Source organism: Pseudopipra pipra, chromosome 11 (genome assembly GCF_036250125.1).
Source record: "Pseudopipra pipra isolate bDixPip1 chromosome 11, bDixPip1.hap1, whole genome shotgun sequence".
Lineage (NCBI taxonomy): Eukaryota > Metazoa > Chordata > Aves > Passeriformes > Pipridae > Pseudopipra > Pseudopipra pipra.
Genome location: NC_087559.1, coordinates 3,896,552 through 3,916,792, shown reverse-complemented (window position 1 = coordinate 3,916,792; position 20,241 = coordinate 3,896,552). Strand labels below are relative to the sequence as shown.

The 20,241-nt window shown below is 46.7% G+C and overlaps 1 protein-coding gene and 1 long non-coding RNA gene across 5 annotated transcripts in view; both read right to left on the bottom strand.

The window, feature by feature from the left end:
* Positions 1-10,685: 10,685 nt before the first annotated feature.
* On the bottom strand, positions 10,686-13,444 carry LOC135420143 (uncharacterized). The gene is made up of 2 exons (XR_010433392.1): positions 12,502-13,444; positions 10,686-11,282 (listed from the first exon to the last, which is right to left on the bottom strand). It is a non-coding gene; the product is annotated as an uncharacterized LOC135420143 (long non-coding RNA).
* A 2,663-nt stretch (positions 13,445-16,107) lies between these two features.
* SHQ1 (SHQ1, H/ACA ribonucleoprotein assembly factor) overlaps positions 16,108-20,241 on the bottom strand; it is a 42,652-nt gene continuing 38,518 nt past the window's right edge. For all 4 annotated transcript variants that reach the window (XM_064667173.1, XM_064667175.1, XM_064667174.1 and 1 more), the window contains exon 12: positions 16,108-17,011. In XM_064667173.1, coding sequence (XP_064523243.1) covers positions 16,369-17,011 — 643 coding nt within the window. In that variant the 3' untranslated portion in view covers positions 16,108-16,368. The remainder of the gene's footprint in view (positions 17,012-20,241) is intronic.

Here is a 20,241-nt window from a genome sequence, read left to right as displayed (position 1 = left end):
GACTGCCTGTGGAGTTATTAAGGTAAAGCCCAAAGTAACAACTGAGCAACAGAAATATCCATCCCAGAGAGCTGGACTGTGCTGAACTGATCCCAAACATGAGGATGCTGGCCCAGGTCCCCTCCCCCAATACTCCTGCCAGTGCCTCTCAGCAGACCAGTCATGTGCAGGGACTGGGGGATTCAGTCCTGCTCACACAGGACCTTGGAAGTGCCCAGGGCAGCTGTCCCCAAGGATGACAGTGGCCACTGAAGGCCTTGGGTCAGGCTCAGCCCCACTTCCCCCCATCCCACACACCCTGGAGACCTGGGGCCAGCACATCCATCATCTCCTTCACGAGCTTCTGCCACTTTTCTGCCTGGTTTTCCTTCTCATTCAGCACACACAGGGAGGGGTTAAAACCTAAAGCCATTTATAGTAATTATGCTGAAGGTTGTCTACAGATAATGCAGCAAATAACACTGGATTTGGAAAAAAAAAATCACTCTTAGCTTTAATAAAAGCATTTCAAAGCCCTGGAAGGTTATTTATAGGGTGTGTAAATGTAACTGGAGGGGAGGCAGAGTAAAGGGAGTTCAAAGGGTGTCTGTGAAAAGAAAAAACCCACTGTGTTATTGACACTGCTTCCTGCTTTCTCACACTCAACAACCTTCTTAAAACAAACTAGAGGAAACAACAGCAACAACAACTAAAAAAAGCTACTGAGAGCTGTTTGAGATTAAATAATACTTTTTGACAGCTGGTAGGAAAAGGACTGGTTCTGCATTCATGCTTACAATAGCGTGCTGCTCCCGACCCTTACTTGCATTGTAGAAGCATCTGAAAGCCCAGAGGGGGCTGCTGGTCAGGGCTGGCAGGGGGACAGGATGGCAGGGACACAGGGATGGCAGGGAGATGGGGACAGGGATGGCAGGGACGTGGTGTCTGTGGGAAGAGCTGAGCTCTCACCTGCACCATCAGCAGACTGAGGTGACAACAAGGGGCTCCCAAAGGTTCTCCCTGGCACCATCATCCCCTGGCACCACCCACGGCTCGTGCCTGGGGTGTCTGTGTAGGACAAGTGGGTTTCATTCCCCCAGACTGAGGTCCCTGGTTTCCATCTCATGAGGACCCCAGTTATTTCGGGATGCAGCTCTGGCCTGCCCGCCACACTCGCTGCCAGTGGGCTTTGGTGGGAGACAGCACCAGCTGCTGGGGGCTGCCCACGCAGGCTCCGATCAGGATGCGTGGGAGAAGTTTTCCTGGCAGAAACTTGGCTTGAGGCAAAAATAAAATCATGTGGTGCCTTCGTTTCCTCACGGCTTTGGAGCATCCGTAGGCTGAGCAGGGCTAAGGGGAAGGCTGAGGTCTGCCCTGCAGCTCCCAACTTCTCCAAGGAGCAACTGCATCTTCCAGCTCCTGCTCCCTGGCTGTGTCTGGCCCTCAGGAAAGCCAGCCCCGTGCACCCAGAGAAAACCCTCAGATTTTTCCTTCAGCAAGTTCAATTGTAAATCCATCCAGAGCACTTTCCTTGCAGGATCTTTCCAAACCCAATGGCTCACCTCTTTTCTTCTGGCCTGCCCAGGGAATGGGAAGAAGCCTACGTGGGGTTTTAAGAAATGTTCTCTATCCTAGCAGTAAGGAAAAAAAGTCCTTGGAAAGTGATGGAGGAGAAAGAGGCAGTTAAATTCCTTGCAAGAACCAGGATGGGGAGGGAGGCACACTTTGATAAGGACAAGGATTACATCTCTTCTATTCATGCAGTCCCAAGAAGGAAACAGAGGCAGGTTCCCTGAGGTCCCACCAGGAAACCTGCCCCAGTCCTCCAGAGGTGACCCTCCTGCTTCCAACAATTCACACCGAGTGCTAATGAAGCCGGGAGGATTGGAAGCACAGGACACTGAAACTTCACAAACATATACCCTGTAAAATGTGTTTTCTTCTTTTTCTTTTGCTGTTCCCTTAAAATAAAAACAAATCAAGCCACATTACACACTGGATTACTAAATGGACAGAGCGCCCAGGGGCCTGGGAGCCCGTATTCCAAATGAGGAAATCGCAGTGGCCGAGGCCAGCCAGAAGCAGCCTGTGAGCCCCAGGCTTTGCTAATGAGCACTCCCAGCACAGCCAGGGTACACAACATCAGCTGAGTTCGGGGGGGTCCATCCCAGCCCCACATCTTGCCTGGTTTGGGGCAGAGGCATCTTTGAGCAGTGGAGGGAAGGGTTTGGCTGCGCTTGGCTGAGCAGCGCAGAGAGGAGGTGCTGGCAGAAAACAAGGGGCTGTGGGGCACCTTCCTCTTCTCAAAACCCAGCCTGCTGCAGCAGGGCCGGCGGCTCAGCTGGCTGCTCCCTCCTGCTCGGGAGAGCCAGCCAGTGTGCAAGAGATTCATTCATTTTGGGTTAACTATCTTTTCCATTTCTGAACAGCTTCAATTTTCCTGATGTCTCGGGGAATGGTTTATGAGGAAATAGAGCCTTGAGGGTGGACAGATGGAGAAAAATCTCCCTTCTCACCAAATTGATCACTCTAATCTTTCATCTGCTCAGCACAGACCCAGGCTGCTGGCACGTGGAGGTGCCACAGCTCTACCTGTGGAGCTGCTTGTCCAGCAGGATGGTGCATCCAGGTGCCACTTGTTCCTTCCCTGGAATGAGACCTGGGAGAAGAATGCACAGCACAAAGCCAAATCATTTCACCTGACAGAAGGAAGAGGAAAGGAGATGGGAGGGTTCAGATCCAGGGTCCTGCTCCGGTGCTGAGCAGCCTCAGGGTTTGCCCACAGACAGCACCTGCACAGATTTAATTGCTGCCCTTGTCCCCTCCCTGCTAAAAAGGAGAGGAAGAGAAACCCACTGTCCTTATTATGAAGCACTTGTATAACAACATATCCACGCCACAGGCTGTAACCAAAACTGTCAGTGAGACACTGTGGGGTATCCAGTGTTGGCAGAGCTCAAGGATGGGTTAAATAAACAGATGCTGGGAATGATTTTGACACAGATTAACCTGCCTGAGGGCAGGAAAATGGACCTTGCAAGGTCTGTTCCCTTCCCATGTTCCCTGATGCAATGGCTTCACAGGCACAGTTTTCCCTCCCCAGGCCTGGAAAGTTCTGGGGATGCTGAAAACGTGAGCAGCTCAAGCTGGCCACAGATCTGCCAGTGGTAGAAACCATCTTCCCTCAAAGGGAAACCTTGGTTAGCTGGCATTGAGCAGAATAAGTATGTAGAAAGGAACATGCAAGGATCAATGATGATACACAACATTCAACCAGGTCTGAGCTAAGTTTACAGACACCAGCCTACACATGGTGTAATTCAAGTGCCTGCACCCAGATACGCAGGGTGGAGATGCAGTGACTCATTTGACTATCACCCTTCTGGTCCTGAGACTGTTTCTCAATCCTCCTCCTCCCCCAGGGCTCACTTTTCACTTCCAGGCCGTCCAAGCTGCTCTGGAGAGCAGCCCCATCCCACCCAGCTAAACCCAACCTGCTCATTGGTGGCAGGGTGGCAGCACAATTGCCCAGCCACAGGAAGAGGTTTCTTGCCAGGGTCCCCATCAGCAGAAGTTAATACAGACCTGGGATGAACATATCCATGGGAAAGCTGTTGGTAAAGCACCCCATGGGGTGACACAGCCCCTGAGCCAGCACCCAGCTCATCCCCCTGTGCCCTTCTCTCCTTCGGCTCGAGTCACTCCCGTGACTCTCAATTAACATTTAAGATTTCACTGAATAGCTGGCTGATTTATTTTATTTCTAGGGCCAGTAATTTATGGAAATATATTCTTAAAAATCAAATAGAATGCACTTTACTAATAGATGGGCCATTCTCTGACATTTTGCAGAGTAAATGAGCATTTGTGCCCAGTGGCGTGTTGTCCCATGACTGAACCCCTATAAAGGGCTTCAAAAATATCTATTAGCCAAGCTCATTAGCTTAAATATCATTAAAATAAATTATATTTCTCTATACATAGGCCCCAAAGTGAACACTACTCTCAGTGGTTACAGGTCAAACACTCACTTACTCTAAGGACTCTGTGCTGAAAATAGAAAGGGTGTTAAAATTAGTTTACAAAACTGCAGTGGTACAGAAGACTCCTGGTACAGAAATGATGAGTCCGTGCCTCAGTTTAAGAGCATTAACATCGAATATGCAGAATTTATGACAGATTTTCTTTTCCAGAAAAAAACACTTTAAGATTTCCTGCTGGTTCTCTGAACATTAAGAAGATCTTTACCTTAATTTTACTGCTTTTTAGATTTATTCATGTATCCATCTTGCCTGTTTAGAGACCCAGCTTAAGGGAATGCTTTAAGGCGGGTTTATTTTGGTGTAGCTCAGTTTCTTACATTCCTGGTTTCAGTTGTGAGGGGGGGTGGTTTGTTTGTTTTTCCATTAGTCAGGCCAAAAAAACTAAACAAAAGTAGCGCCAGCTCCATTCAAACCACACAAACTCAATTAGGCTGATTTAAACCACTCCCCATCACCAGGGCTGATTTACTGCCCCTGCCGGGCGCCGCGAGGGCACTGCCCCCGCATCCCGCTGGGATCCCACCCTCCTCTGCTGCCAGCAGCTCCCACTGAAGGTCTTGCTGCCCAACCCAGCCCTTGCCCCGAGCCAGGATGTGGCAATGGGCTCACTGGTGGCCCTCAAAGTGCCACCCTCACAAAACAGAGGGCACAAACAAGGCAGGTGTGTGCAAGGAGACCTGGAGATGATGCAGCGACAGCAAATGGACCTTCAGTCCATAAACCAAGTATTTCTGAGGAGCAGAAATGTAGCTGATTTACATTTTCATTGTGGTCGGCTTTGCTGAGCCCAGGCTGCCAAAAGGCTGTGTGTCCTTCTCGTTCTTGTCTTACCATCAAATTATTTCCAAAACTCTAAAGAGTTACATTTATATGATGGTAGGGGCTTACAAGAAGGCTGGAGAGGGGCCTTTTACAAGGGCATGTAGTGATAGGATGAGGGGGAATGGCCTTAAGCTGAAGAAGGGCAGATCTAGGTGGGATATTAGGAAGAAATTCTTCCCTGTGAGGGTGAGGAGGCCCTGGCACAGGTTGCCCAGAGAAGCCGTGGCTGCCCCATCCCTGGAAGTGTTCAAAGCCAGGCTGGACAGGGCTCAGAGCAACCCGATCTAGTGGAAGATATCCCTACCCAGGGCAGGGGTACTGGATGAACTTTAAGGTCCCTTCCAAACCAAACCATTCTGGGATTCTGGGTGGTTTTTTTTTTTTTTTTGTTAGAATATGGAAGTTAATACGATGCAGTGGCATCAGTAAAGACATTACTGGGGGGTGTGTGGTTGCAGAGAGGTCACACAAGCCTTGCTGTGCTCTGCTCAACACCTCTGCTACGGGCAAAGGGATCTCAGGTGGCTCCAACGGCCACGGGCTGAATTTGCAGAACTAATAGTTACCGATGAATAATTTCGTCACGGCACAGTGAGCACGACAACCCTCAGAGTGATTTTCACAGCCCGACAGGCTGAAGCAACGAGACCTTCTGGCCTCGAAAGAACACCCTCCCAAAGCGCTGCTCCCACCTCGGGCAGGTACCTCCCCCAGCCCCGCAGCTGCTCTGACTGCAAACACAAACCAGGCAGCGGGCGGGTACGAGGGCCGGCTCTCAGTCATCTCGGGAGTGAAAAGTACATGTTATTACCGGAGCAATTTGTATGTTGCTATTCTCAAAGCATCACATGAGTTGTATTTTCCTTGTTAGCAGCACCTCGAGAACATTACTGCCAGTGTAACAGAAATCCAGCCCTGAGGTCCCCCCGCCCAGGCTGTGACAGATTGCTCGGAGAAACAACGCGGTGATTGAGGACCTGGACTAATCACGGCAATTGATATAAATTACCATGTCAGCTACACCGATGCCGCAGTCTGCAGGTTCACACCTCATTAAGCTTCCAAGTGCCAAATGAATCAACAGGGTTCAGCAGAACCATTCTTAATTAATTGTTGTAGCAATAGGGAAAAAAGTAACGGAAAAAGAGAATCAGAACTCCCAGCGCAGGCGGGCGGGCTTGCACAGACTGAAACCTTCTCCGATTTAGCATTTGAGATTAAAGCCGCCCACGGACTAATCTCAGCCAGCAAAGAACTGCCAGGGGCTGGTTTTGGACTAGGGTGGAGTGAAAATTCAGGCTGGCGACTTGGAGAAGTTTTTCCTCGAGTTGTGCAGTGTGTTTTGCATAGAGCTCTTCAGGCTCCGAGTTCTGTTGCCTGTGAAATCTCCAGGTTTCGATTTCCCACCCCACCCCAGCGGGCAGAGGCCACTGCTGGGCACCTTGGAGTCTCTTGGAGCTGATGGAAATTGCAATTCAGCAGCTTATTTTTAAACCAAATGTGTCCATTTTTTCCTGTCTATGTTCCCCGAAGCAAGTTGCAAAGTTACCAGTGATGCAAGAAGCCAGGAAAGCTGTGGTCTCACCTCTGGCAAAGCTCCCAGCCTCCTGCTCCATGGAATCCACTGTGCCAGGCTGCTGGAAGGACACAAGTTGAGCTCAGGGGACAAAAGATCAGCAGCGGCAAGAGGCTGAAAAGCAAAGGACTCTCCAGCCACAATGCCCTTGTCCTCACAGGGAGCTCTCCTCCAGCACACAGCCAGAAAGTCTCATCAGAGCCTGGAAGTTCTGGAGCTCAGGGAATGCTGCAGAAAGGCCAGCACAGCCTGTGGGATCACGGCATCTCCTGTGGCTGAACCCAGAGCCAGCCTCTACAGGCATCTTTAGGATGGATTAAACACAGCAGCAGCATCCAGCTCCCCAGAGCAGAGTCACACCCGCACGCCCGTGGAGCAGATCCAGCCCGGGCTGCGGCGAGCGCGGCTCGTGCTCTCCGGAGGAGTTTTGTGTATCTCCTCCTGCCTTCCCTCGCGCGTTCCGCCAGCTTAAACCCTCCCTGGAGCCCACATCTGCTCACCACACAGCGTGTAAGTGCGTGTCTAATGCCGCGGGCAGTTCAGCGCTCAAACCACATTCCCGGCGTTGGATGTCTCCGGGTACTCACACTTTCCCCACTGCTGCCACTCACCAGGCCCGTTTTCCCTGATCTATTAAACATCCAGCTAATATTGATGTCGCAGTGGGGCCCTGACGGCCACAGCTTGTAGCTGTCACTGCTCTGCTCACCAGATCACCCAGTTACTCTGCACCGTTAATTAACCTGTAATCTCGGTAATTTCTGAGTAAAATGTAAATTACAGACAAAAATAGAACATGAAAACAGATTTCACCTCTGTCATGCTCGTGACTGGGGAGCACTGATGCAGAGCAAGGGAGCTTTACTGCTGGCCCTCTAAGGGAAGTGGGGTGCCAGGAGTGTAAGGGAGGTGTCCATGGTCACTCAAGAAGCCCTTGCTTTTACCGGAGCAATTTGTACGTTGCTGTTCTCAAAGCATCACATGAGTTGTATTTTCCTTGTTAGCGGCACCTCGAGAACATTACTGCCAGTGTAACAGAAATCCAGCACTGAGGTCCTCCCATCCGGGTGGGGGACCTTGTTTTAAAAACCTCGGTTTCACCCTTGCAACAGAGTAATGAGTTGAAATGACCCGTCCCCATCACACAACCTCCTGCTCAACCCCTTTTGTGCCTGAGGTGGGAAATACCCAGCCAGTTACAAGGAACTCAGGGCTGTATTAAAACAACATAAGCAGCCAGGAAAACCTGATACTGCAGCTCCAGCCCTTTCTGCAGGGCCTGGTTGGGTCAGAGCCTGGGGGGAAGGCAGACCTTGATCCCTGAGCAGAAGGCAACATGCTCACAGCTTAGTCTTCCCAGCACAATGCCTCCCACATTCCCATGCTCATGGACACGTGTGTCAGGGTCTGTATCACATTATCAATGAAAATAGCTTCCCATGACTTCCCAAAAATCCAGTAGGTTCTCACGTTAATTTGATATCTCCTACCCACCTAATACATCATCATTTTCTCTAGTTTCTCTTTTCCCCATATAAATCTCTGCTAAATTAATAAAGTTGACAATTCTTTAAGCAAAAAATGATCTTAAACCGTATTTCTAAGCTTCAGAATTCCTGTTCTAGCAACTATCAGTATTAAAAAAATACGTTAATTGCAGTTTGGTTTTGGTAAGTTTGGGTCCAAAAGTACTTGTATTATAAATATTTATATTATAAATATTTTGTTCTCTTATGTTTATTACTGCAAGTCAGCCCGATAACATTTCTGCTCTTGTTTTACTTTAAGGGATTTAAGGAGCAAATTGGAGGATTAGCAACCCAAATAGAACAGCAGGAATACAGACAGGCTTCCAAGCCCATTTATAAAAGCCAGTTGCCGAAGTCTCTGCTCACAGGCGAGATGAGCGAGGAGCCCAGCGCTGGGAGGCAGGTTCTTGTGTGGAAAGTCTCTTCACACCTTAATTACAGCTTCTGCCAACCACTTCAGCTCTGGAGTGGGATGTTTTCTCTGCTGAGAGGATACCATTAGCGCAAGGAGCAGCATCCAGGGAAATCACCTCGCAGGGGAAACTCCTCAGACTTCTGTTTTTAGCCACTTTGAAAAGCAAATTGATGAACACACACACACACACATCTGTGTGTGCACACGCGTCCTCTGCCGCCTCTGCTGGATATTCACTGACACCCAACAGCTTTGCAGTTTATAGGCAAAGTGTGATTTAGGACTTTTCATTAGGGTCATTAGGAGCAGGGTATTAAAGCTCCCCGAGCTGACTGTTTCAGCTATCACAGAATGATAAAATATCCTGAGTTGGAAGGGACCCACAAGGATCATCAAAGTCTGACTCCTGCCCCTGCACAGGACAGCCCCAAGAATGCCACCATGTGCCTGAGAGTGTTGTCCAATTATCTGTATAGAACAGGTTCAGGAAGGGTGTAACACTGTAATTATTCATAACTCAAATCCTTCAGGATTTTAGAATGTGTTAGCATGTTAGCACCAGTATCTTCTTGGAATAGAGACTTATCACAATTTTTATACAGTACTATTTCCCTTACTCTCAGGGACCTTACATACCCTCCACTACCGAGGCTGATGGAGTTTGCTGTCAGACATCTGAAGGCAAAAGGCAACTTTCCACTGGTGCCCAGTGCCAAACCCTTGTCCAGTCCTTCTGACCACAGATGAATGAGTGGAGCACTGCCAGGCTCCTCAGTTCAGCTTCGTAGCTCCTGTAGATGATCCTCACAGCTCTGACCTGGACACAACTTGGTGCATCCCTGTGGATGAAGCCATGATATTCCACGTGGTGCCACAGTGAGCTTCCAGGCATGCCAACATTTCTGCTCCTGCATCTCGGCCTCTGTCATTCCCCAAAGCAGCAGGAACAGCGTTGCTTTGCAGGCCCTGAGTGGGGCACCTGTGCCACAGAGTGAGGAAGAAAAGCACATTAAGTGTTAAAACTTACACCAGGTCTCAGGGAGAGGCGATTTCAGCTCACTCCTCTACCCCAGCTACACGGACCAAGCATGAACAGACCAGTCACTCAGGACAGGTATAAAGCAGTGTGGGAAGGTGACTGGAAGGACAGACCAAAAATCTCAACTTTCTATTGCAATCTTGGTTATGTGATCGCTTCAGACAATTTCATTTTTTAATTAATGACAGGACTAGCAAAGTTTGGATATATCACAGATGTGATATATCTACAGCAAAGTTTGGATATATCACAGATGTGTGACTCCTCACAGCCCTGGTCCGTGGTGCAGAAGCCCACAACAAAGTGTTAAAGCAATTTAAAACACAACAGGAAACACACCATGACTTCAGCTTTGACAGCCTTCCCTCTCCAAGTGCGTTGTTCCCAGGATGTTACAGTCCCTGTGCATTTGTTACAACGGCACACACACAACAGGTTCTGGCCATTTTTATCCCTCAGATATTTTCCAGTTGGACTAACAAACTGATTTGATGAGTTACCCGCTCGCAGCAGCAGGAGCCAGCAGGGGAGCAGCAACACGTTACCCTATTGCCACCACTGATCCATCAGAGATCCAGGCAGCGTGAAAGGGAGAAGCAGCTGTGGAGGCAGAAAGCCACTTGTTCAGGACAGCAAGTGCTGACAGCTCATCCCGTGCTCTGCCTGGTGCTCCCTGCACTGGCTCCGGCAGCCCTGAGCAACTTCTTCCTAAATCCTGCAGCACAGAGCACTGCCCTTGCTGTTTGGAATATCACCACTGGAACGCAGAGTCGCAGCTCGGATGCTTTGACCTTGTCTGCTGTGCTTCCATGCTCAGATTTTAAAATTAATCATCTAATTCCAGGTAACTGCCTTTACATTCGGCCGAATGGGGCATGAATCTTGCTGAATGAGAAATGCAGGTCTCTGTAGTGAAATAGATTAAGTGCTGCTACGCTCCCCATTTTGTTTCAGGGCTTCGGTTGCAATTGCCGGCTCTAATTTGAGGTGGGAAGACTCGCTGTAGGGTAATTAAGCACGCGAGGAGCTCAGGAGAGCTGCCTGCCAGCACCTGGCAGTGGGATTCCCCTTCCAGAGGCACCTGCACTAAATGGTAATTCCTCCCCTCCATTTCCCACTTCACTCCCCGATGCTTCTCCCGGCAGCTCGGAGGAACAGATGGAGCAATCACCCTCCTCCTCTCCCCAGCACGGACCCCTGCTGCTACCCAGCGCCTCGTGCAGTTGTAATACACATAATTAGGCAAATCAATGGACAATGCAGCATATTAGGGGAGGAGGAGTTACATCAAGGCAGAACACGAATCCCAATTTATTTACTGCAGGAAATAGGACATTTCTGCATAATTGCCAAAAATTGCAGACATGAGATGAAATGTAATCGCAGCCCTGGGAGGTAGGGTGCTGCCATCAGGTCACTACCTGGATTATATGGAGTGCAGCTGAGGGGAGTTTGGTCTCTTCTGGATATACAGTTGATTTATCCTTTTAACATCTCATTACCATTTATGAGTTACGCTCCCGAATCTCTCACACATCCATAATTAGAGGGAACGATGTTTACAGTCATTCACCCCACCACTGACTCCAGACCCAAAGCACGACTGAAGGTTGCAAAATCCTCACTGCAAGCAGCAGCCAGTCCTGCCCTCCATGGAGAGCCAAGGCCTGCATGGCTGGGCTCAAGCACACACAGCTGCTGGCTCCTGACAAAAGTGGCTGCTGAACTTTCTCCTCCCGTCACTCCCCAGGCACAGTTTTGTTTAAGGTCAGTGCTGGCTCTGTGCTCCCTGCTCAGCAGCTTCACTCCTCTGTGTCTTCTTCATCCCTTGCAGCTCCCACCCCATGGAAAGCAGGGCAAGGTGAGGTCTCGCCGTAGTCTGAGTGGCAGAATAAAAAAAAATTATATAAACATAAAATAATATAAAATATAGTGACATAAAGAGCAGGTGTGCTGCAGACAAGCACCCCGTGAACAGGTGAGGTGTTGAGGGGAGAGGTGAACAGAAAGGGGACCTTGTGGAGCAGGGCAACACACCAGAAGGGGGGTCCTGCATGGAAAAGAGGGGTACAAGCCAAATCAGTGATAGGAATGAGAGTTATTAATTCCTGGGCTCTTCAAGGAAGGTGACCTTCCTGCCAAGAGGAAACGCCAGGGATCTCTTTCCAGTGCTAGAACCAGTCCCACATACACACAGTGGGTTTAATCTTGGTTTATGGACTTGAAGCAAGGCTATGCCCCAGGATTGCCTGGGAACACAACCTTTCCCAGACAACCACCAGAGTCTTGTTAAAGTGGTGCTGAGGCCTCACAGACCCCCCCGGGCAGAGGGCTCAGAGGTTTTATGGAGGTATCGATACACAGTGGAACAGAGGCTGAGCCTTGAGACACATCCTTTTGTTATATTTCTTAAGAGATTTCTGGGACCTAATTTTGGCCAGGTTTGTCAGGTTTTCAGGGGTTTAGAGAAGCAGTGACTCCAGCTGGTGTGGGTGAGCACCACAGCTCCCAAGACACCAACAGCCTTGTCAGACACTCGGACACTGATACACAGAGGGGCATTAGAGAATACATCAGAAATGGTAGATTTTAGCCTCTTATACTCTTGCTCAGCACAAGTCAGTAGCAGATATGGAAGTCTCCACTGTCAGATTTGAGTTTTAATCCTTTTTAATGTATTTTTGTATCCCCTTTCCAAAGTCTGAACCTTCCTGAGTTAGGCTGGGTACCTCTGTGAAAGCAGGGAAAATGATTTCCAGAGTCACTCAGAACATCAACAGCAAAGAGATGGACTGGCCACCAAGCTCCTGGGGTCATTGGTGAGTAACATTACCACCTGCTGACCTTGCTGGTTTCTAAACCTGAACTTTTTGCCCTTTTCCATGCTAATCACTATAAAGGAAGCTTCTCCCACAGAAATCACCTGCTGTTGGGAGCTTTCCTCCTTCACAGAGCTCTGCCAACATCTTAGTCCTTACCTAAGGGATACAGCTCTTGTTTTTATCCCCAAGCATCCTCCAAAATGCCACCAACTGTGCTCATTGTCTTGTGGCTTGTGAATATGAGAAAACAGTTAATGAAATGCACACCAACATTACCAAGAGCATTTTAGATCCAATCTCAGTCAGGTCTCCAAATGCAGCATTTGTCGCAGCGGGACTGTTACTTCTCCAAAACCTAAGAATATAAAAGATGGCATGATATATGGGTACCACAATACTACAAACCCAAATTTGTTGTGTCAATGCAAAATCATGGCTCACATATGCCCACATAACCACAGGCTGCAGCCCACTTACCACCAAAAAGGGGAGGGACAGACCCACGACAGGCTCAGAAAACACTCCAGTGACTCAGACAACTGACATGACACCATTTGTTTGTCTGCTATAGAGGTATAAATACCATCCACTCCTGAAATATTTAAGAAAAGTCTGCAAGTTCACACTGGACATTTTCCTGGGTGCTCACCCTGCTCCCTGCAGATGTGGGGGGACATCATTCTCTCCCTGTGCCAACACCCAAGTGCCACCACAGCAACTCCACATTCATTTTCTTCTCCCTCCTTATCTTCTCCTGGCTTTGGAGTGCATTCTTCCTTATCTTGGAGACAAATGGCCTCCACGGAGAGCTCTAAACAGCAGAGCAATTTATCTGTTTGACATGTGTTTCCCTGTTTGTTTTCTCCAGCCTTGAGCCATCGGCTCGGGCTATGACAACACTCAGCTGTGGCAGTGGCAGAGGGTTGCCCAGCCCCTTCACTCAGTGCTGTGAATCAATTCCTTTGCCATATTTATCATTTATTGCAGTAAATCAAGTCTAATCGATGCTTTCTTCTTTAGACTTAGAGCAAAGCCTTTACAGGCTTTTCAGAAAACTGTTTGGAATTAAGGAAAGCTGGGGGGGGGAGGGGGAATAATTTAATCACAGAGTAGTTAGGGTTGTTAGTCAATTCAGCACTGATTTTTAATTTGGGGAAAGAAGGTGGCAATGTCCTGTGAGTCACACTGTCACCATCAAGAAAAAGGAGAAAAGAGCAAAACCCGCTTCTGTTGATCTCCTTCTGATTGTTTCCAGTATTTCACTTGTTGCTTTGAACACCTTATTCTTAAAGCTCCGTGTGAACAAGCACCTCCCTCACACGATGCATCTCCATCCTTTTCCAGCCAATTCCTGGATGCAAGAGCCTCCCTCCCTCCCCACACACTTCATGTTGCCCCCTCAGTGCAGCCAAAGCCTGAGAGCATCAGATTTGTCTCTGTTTCCATTTACCAGGGCTCAGGGCAGCCCAGGGCAGCAGGACTGGCACTTGTGCCACCAAGAGCACACACAGTTCCCTCTCCTGTTCTCCTTGGCAGGAGCAGAGCTCCAGGATGGCGAACAGACCCCTGCCAGGGCCTCAGGCAGGAATTCAGGCTGCTGCCAATCATTTCCCAGCTTTCCCTAAGGACAGCTCAGCTCTGTGAGGACGTGGGGTTGGGACCTTGCCTTTGCTTGGCTCTGGATAAGAAGGGAGGTCGGTGCTGTCCCAGAGAGGTCCATGGACAAGTGTCAGGATGTTACCTGGAGCCGTCTCCCCACAGACACCTTCACTGGCCCCAGGGGAGCTCTGCCACACACAGAACAGTCTAGCTGCCCTAATCACTGATATAAGCTTCACTGATTAACAACAATAAACAAATTATATTGCCAACCCAACTCTTTTAATCTCTCCCCCAGAGCACTCCAGACACCTCAGACAAGCTGCTTTCCCCTCCTCCAGCAAAATGCCCCAGCATTCCTCCCTCAGGCTTAGCTCATATTCAAACATATTTCCAGGACAGACACTGCAGTTCTGTTCCTTTTGGGAAGATTATGATGATGAGCAACAAATGCCTTAAAATCAAGTACTGGCTGTGCTACTAATCATCCTGGGTGCACAGGGTGGGGAAGGGCACTAGAGACAGGGAGAATTTTAAAGCCAACCAAACAGACTATACAGCAGCTGATTTTCAGCCTGGAAGATTTGCAAAACAATTCCTATGGATTCATCATTTCTGGAGCTCCTCTCCAGAAATCTGACTCCTTACCATAATTCCCTGGCTTCTTTCAGAACTCACAGGAGCTTATGGGATTGAGGGGTCAGGGGTAGTGGTGGGATTTAGTTTTTTTTTTGTTTTCCCAAGTGTTGGTGGTTCACAGATTCAGTAAGCCTTAATTCTGGCTAAACAACATTAGAGCTCCACTTCTCTTTTAGAAGTGTCTCTGTGCATTCTTTTTGGAGAAGCAGGGCTTCTTTTTCATACAGGTGCTGCTCATCCAAAGCACTCCAGTTGTGGTGGATAATGCAGCCACAAGTGAAAAAACTCAATACGGAAAAATTTCCCACCTCATCACTACAGAGGTCACATAAAATTGCCATCAATCAACATACAACAATCAAATGCCATTCTCATGACCAGAAAACAGTTTTGCAAAAAGGCACAGAGTTTCTCCAGCCCCTGTTCAGCTGCAGGAAGTTCCAGAATTCACACCTGTAATTTGGGGAAAGCAGGAGGACCTTTGCTTTTTTTCCCCTCTCAGACAGCAGCAGCTCCAGCACAGATTTTATAGCTGGCATTTAGAAGAGTAAATGCTCCCTGACACACAGGATGGGAAAGGTTTCTCCCCCAGGGAACAGAACACAGAGACTGATTAAGCGACCAGCAGGTATTTAAGAACATAAAAAATAGTGGCAGATCAGGGCTGCAGCTCTCACTGAACAGGAGCCAGCACAGGAACAGAGCTCACCTGCTGATTTCCAGCAGGGAATAGCACTGGTGAAGAGCAAATCCTTAAGCTTGGGATTTTTACACACTTTTTAATAGCAAGAAGGTTGAATAGTAATCACAACTTGCTCCTTCAGAGGTGTGAATCAGGGGGCTCCTGGTGGGTTTGTGCCCCTGCTGATTCCAAACCTGGTGGTCCATGTTCCATCCTCCTTCCTTCCCAAATCCTTCTGTAGAGATTAAATAGCAGCTGATAATTTGCAGTAGCCATCTGATTTCAACAACAGAAACTAGTTAACGAAATATATCAAGTCACTGAATTGTTTTAATATTATAAGGACAAAAAGGAGCAGGTAAGTTGGCCAAAGGTACGTGCCAGACCAGCAAAGTCAGGACCAGAGAGCCCAGGTTTGCTCTCAGTCCTGTGCTCATGACCCACGTGCCACATTGTTCCTTCATTTTGGTTAACATTACTGGAATGGTAATAGGGCCATATGCAGGAATAAGAAATAACTGGGATTTCTGTTCTCTAAAGAGCAACAGAAATGTCCACAGGAGTGCCCAATATTTCAAAAACAACAAAAAAGAATAAATAGATGACAAAACTGCTAAAATAACTTCTATAAGAACTGCAGAAATATAAGTTTCTATCCCTTGGACACATAAGATGACCATTTTTTCTTGTACTGACGACAAAGACATAGCCTTTATTTTGTACAAAAATTTAGAAAATATATATTTAAAAATAATTTGCAATCAACTATTTAGACTTTTAAACTTGTAACCACTATTTTTGAAGTGGTTAGCTATAAAGCATTTTAAAATTAAGAAATAGTAGTTCAATGTCAAAAAAGTTTATAGAAACATGATATTTTTTCAAGTAAATCCCAACAGCTAAAGATAACTAAAATCATGCTACAACTCATTTCAGTTGTATTTCACTAGGACATCACTGAATAAGCTTTATGACGACTGTTTCTAGAAGTTTATTGAAATTATACATTCCCACATCAAAACTCAGACTGTTGAATCAGAGGAGAAAAATAAAAATTAACTGTGAAGGTGTCTAACACACAGTCATACAAATTCTTTTCAAAGCAGTCTTGTCCTCCAACAAAAAACAAAAACATGTTTCTGCAGCTCAGGACAGCCTTGGGACATCTCATCACAGTGATGAGCTGTGTGCCCGTGGGTCACACTGTGTTCCTACAGGGTCCTTTAGTCTTCATTTGTGCTGCAGAGAAAAAGCAACGGGTTTGGCTTTGAAGACACCTCCAAGAAACTTCCCTTCCCAGCAGCATCTTCTGAAAATCTGTCAGGTTTGGGTACAGGGTTTTCTGTCTGTTCCTGTGAAACGCAGCTCACAGTAGCCAATCCTTCAGGCTGCTCTGAAAGCCTCATTGCAGAGTGCATTTGCATTTCCAATTCCTCTATCAATTTCCTGGGAAGAGACACAGATTGCAAAGAAGCCTCTGCTGTTCCATCACTAACCCCCAGCGCCGAGGTGTTTGTGCCCTGCCTCAGTCCATTACAGTCAATAAGTGGAGCTGTCCTCTCCTCCTCAAGTGTGCCTTGGAAGGAATTTATTTCCCCATCTTCACTGGTCGAGGACTCTTGCTCATCTGAATCAGAGCCTTCTGTCTCAGATGATGAAGTGCTGCTTGATTCTTCAGAGTCACTCGTCTCCGACTCCGAGGAAAGCAGCTGTTGCTTGGAAACTGTGCCAGCAGCTTTTAACGCGTTCTCTTCCTCCTGTACCAGCACTGCTGCTGCTTCCAGCTCCTCCAGTTCCATCCCCATGTGGGACTTGGTGAGCGTGGTTTTCTGCAAGGACTCAGAGAGTGCAGCCAACTTCTTTGACCTTTAACAAAAGAACAAGATGTATTACTGAACTTTACAAACAGAACTTTCCCGTTCGGTAACGAGAACACAAACCTTCAAACATTTCTACTATTTGCTTGCTGTGCAGAACAGCTTCTTCAGTCCTGATTGTAAAAGCAGATGCTACAGGAGGGGTAAATAATAAAAAGTACTCATAATTACGATTATTTGGGGTAACTTTGCCCACAAGGTTAGACAATGTCCCACGGAAAGTCTTCGTGATACTTTCAGAAAAGATATGGCTGCTTTGGTGCTGCAGCAGTGCACAGTGAGGGAGAAGGCAGTTCAGAACAAACCTTTCCAGGACTGCTGTCTTTGGCAGCACATGTGGCTGGCTGCATTAAGTTTATATGCAGCAAAATCATTTTGTAGATGTAGATGTGTCTGTTAAATGTGTATGAACCAGCAGGACTTGCTGATCGGGGCCATCTCAGTGATCCATTCTCCCCTCCCAGCCAGCCTGGTGCACCCATTATCACAGGAAATGCTCAGTACTCTGTAGATGTGCTTTACCTTTCACTTGGAATTCAGCTGAAATATAATTCAACAGGAATAACAGGAGCATTTAGATCAACGCATCTAATAAAGCAGACACACCACATGGGCTTCCAACCCTTGGTGCAGCCCCATCCATTCCCTCGAGTGTTTGGAAGTCAGCACGTGCCTTCCCAGAAAAGGGCATCGTGGATTTATAAACAGAGGCCAAAAAACAAGAGGGTGCCTTGAAATGGAGGGTGGTGAGGGCAGAGGGGAAAATGGGTCTAAAATAACAAACATACATCCTGTTTCTTGTTGTAGAGTTTTGCCTCAGACCATCAATCAGCTTTTCACCACTTCCTGCAGCAGCAGGTCTGCAATAAATCCTGCAGTAACTGACTGGGTTTCATTTCCTCTGCCAAAGCTGCAAACCTGCAAGGCACGACACACTGACACTGGAGCAAGGAGCTGGGGATGTAATACATGACTCCTGCGAGGCAAAAGTTAAAGTGCTTGTTCTCTCAGTTGAATGATTTTAAAGATCTTTATATTCTATTTCCCAGGGGGCATAATTACTCAGTAGAAGCTTCCATATTTTTTTTTCTCCTAAAGGAATTGTATTTATAAGGGGGGGAAGGGAAATTCGGTGCAGCTTCTTACACACTTTACAGACAGTGCAACATTTAAAAGCTGATCTTGGAACAGAACATAATAAACTTCCTTAGTTCAACCCACAGACTAAAAAAACTAAGTTTCCCAGAAGTGAAGCAACAGAAAACAATTTATATTTCTATGATTTTTAAATGTAAAGCTAAGAATTAAATATAACATCATCCTAGCAGTCTCTACTATAAAGTCAGGTACCAAATTTTAAAAATCTGCATACTTAACATTATTCTGATGTTTTCTTTTTGGCAATTTACATCCATTTTATTTTTGTCAAGATCTTGATTTTTTTTTTCTTAAAAAGTTATGGAGGATTTGAGAAATTGCCAACCTAATTGGGAACAAAGAAAGCATTCTCCCTGCTCCATCATTAAAAAAAAAAGGAAAAGAAGCCAAGTGATACACTGAGAGGTTCATGGAGCCTTGCAGGTAGGTGGGAGCACAACAACTGGCTTGCAGGGAAATCTGCTTCCTGAGCACATTGGTGAGAAGCTGATTTATACCCCGAGTCACCAGAGTTTATATCCCTTTCAGAAAGCATTTGGCTTTGCTTTTGAAACAGTCTCCTTCCTCCCCTCCAGCTCTATGTTGGTGTCCCCTTCCCCTGTGAGAGCTGTCAGTAACATGAAGGTACAGCCCCTCTTCCTGTGCTATTCCCTGACTGTCCACAGCAATAGGAGCTCCCAAAGCTGGATGTGCCCTGGGACAGAGAACACTGTTTTGTCCCAGTTTTAAATGTGGCTCCCTTTAATTTCATTGACAGCCACGAACAACTAACTCACAACACACCCTCTGGCACAATTTGCTCTGGTGACACACCTACAGCTCCCACTGCCTCAGTCTCACCCACCTGTTCCACTGCTGCCATTACAGACTGAAAATCAAATTTCAAAGTCCTGTTTCTCCTCAGATTTCTATCATGTCTGTCAATTTGTTTCCCAGTTCTGTATGTATTATTTGGCTTTTTCCTATTTCTGCTGTTCTCATTTTCCATGCATGTTTTTCCCTGCTTGATATTCTCAGTCCTTAAAATCCTCTCCTCCTCTTTCACTATTCTCTTATAATGTAGTTTATAGATATAGAAACATATCCCATAACTGCATCAAGTATTAAGGAGGTGTATGACATCATGTGCTTTTTTGGCCTTAATAAATACTTTACTGGGCTCCAGATTACTTAATGCCAAATGTCAGGGAAAAAAAACCACAGTGATATATTCATTTGGCTCAACACACATGATGTTACTAAATTCAATGTGGTCCTACTGACAGATAAAAGAATAGTCTCTCTTAAGCAATAAGCTGCTTTTTTTAGCTCTTAGACACATCAGGTATCTGTCCCTGCTCATTGCAGGGGGGTCAGACTGGATGGCCTTTATAGGTCCCTTCCAACCCAAAATATTCTGTGATTCTATGAAAAAGTCTCTTTTCAGTTCCTCAGATTTCTTAGTAGGCCAAATGTTTCTTCCCAACTTTCACTCTGGTCCTTGAGGTCTCTATCAGAAAAAAAATGGACAATCTGCAGAGCTCGACTTTTCAATATGAGAGACAAAGTCAAACTGTCACCTATTGACAAATTTATACATAAAAGCAGAAAATTCCACTCTCCAACTTCCCAATCTTCTATTAAATGGAAAAAAAAAGAGCACTTAAAGAACAGGTTGAGGAGTTTTTTCCTCCCCCTGTGCAAGGGACTAAGAGAATTACAATTAGCTATCAGTTCATTTACTTTAAGGCAATTATCTAATTTGAAGGAGAACTGAGTTTCAGGAGTGCATTTCACATCAGCCTTAAGAAAAGGTGGGGGCATTCCCTGGACAAAAAACAAGGCAAACAGCCTAAAAGTCAGAGCATGGAAATGCTTTCAATGGGAGACTGAAGTCCCTGAGCTAATGATTTCCCAAGCTGAAAGATAAGCAAAAATGAGATCTCATGTATTAGAGACTTGCAGTAAACAGGTCCTGCTGTTTCCAAAATCTTTCGAGTAGTGTTTGAGAGATTAGACAGCAAATACTTTAATTTTTCAAGTATGATTAATGGAATCCATGATTACTTTAAGACATGCTCA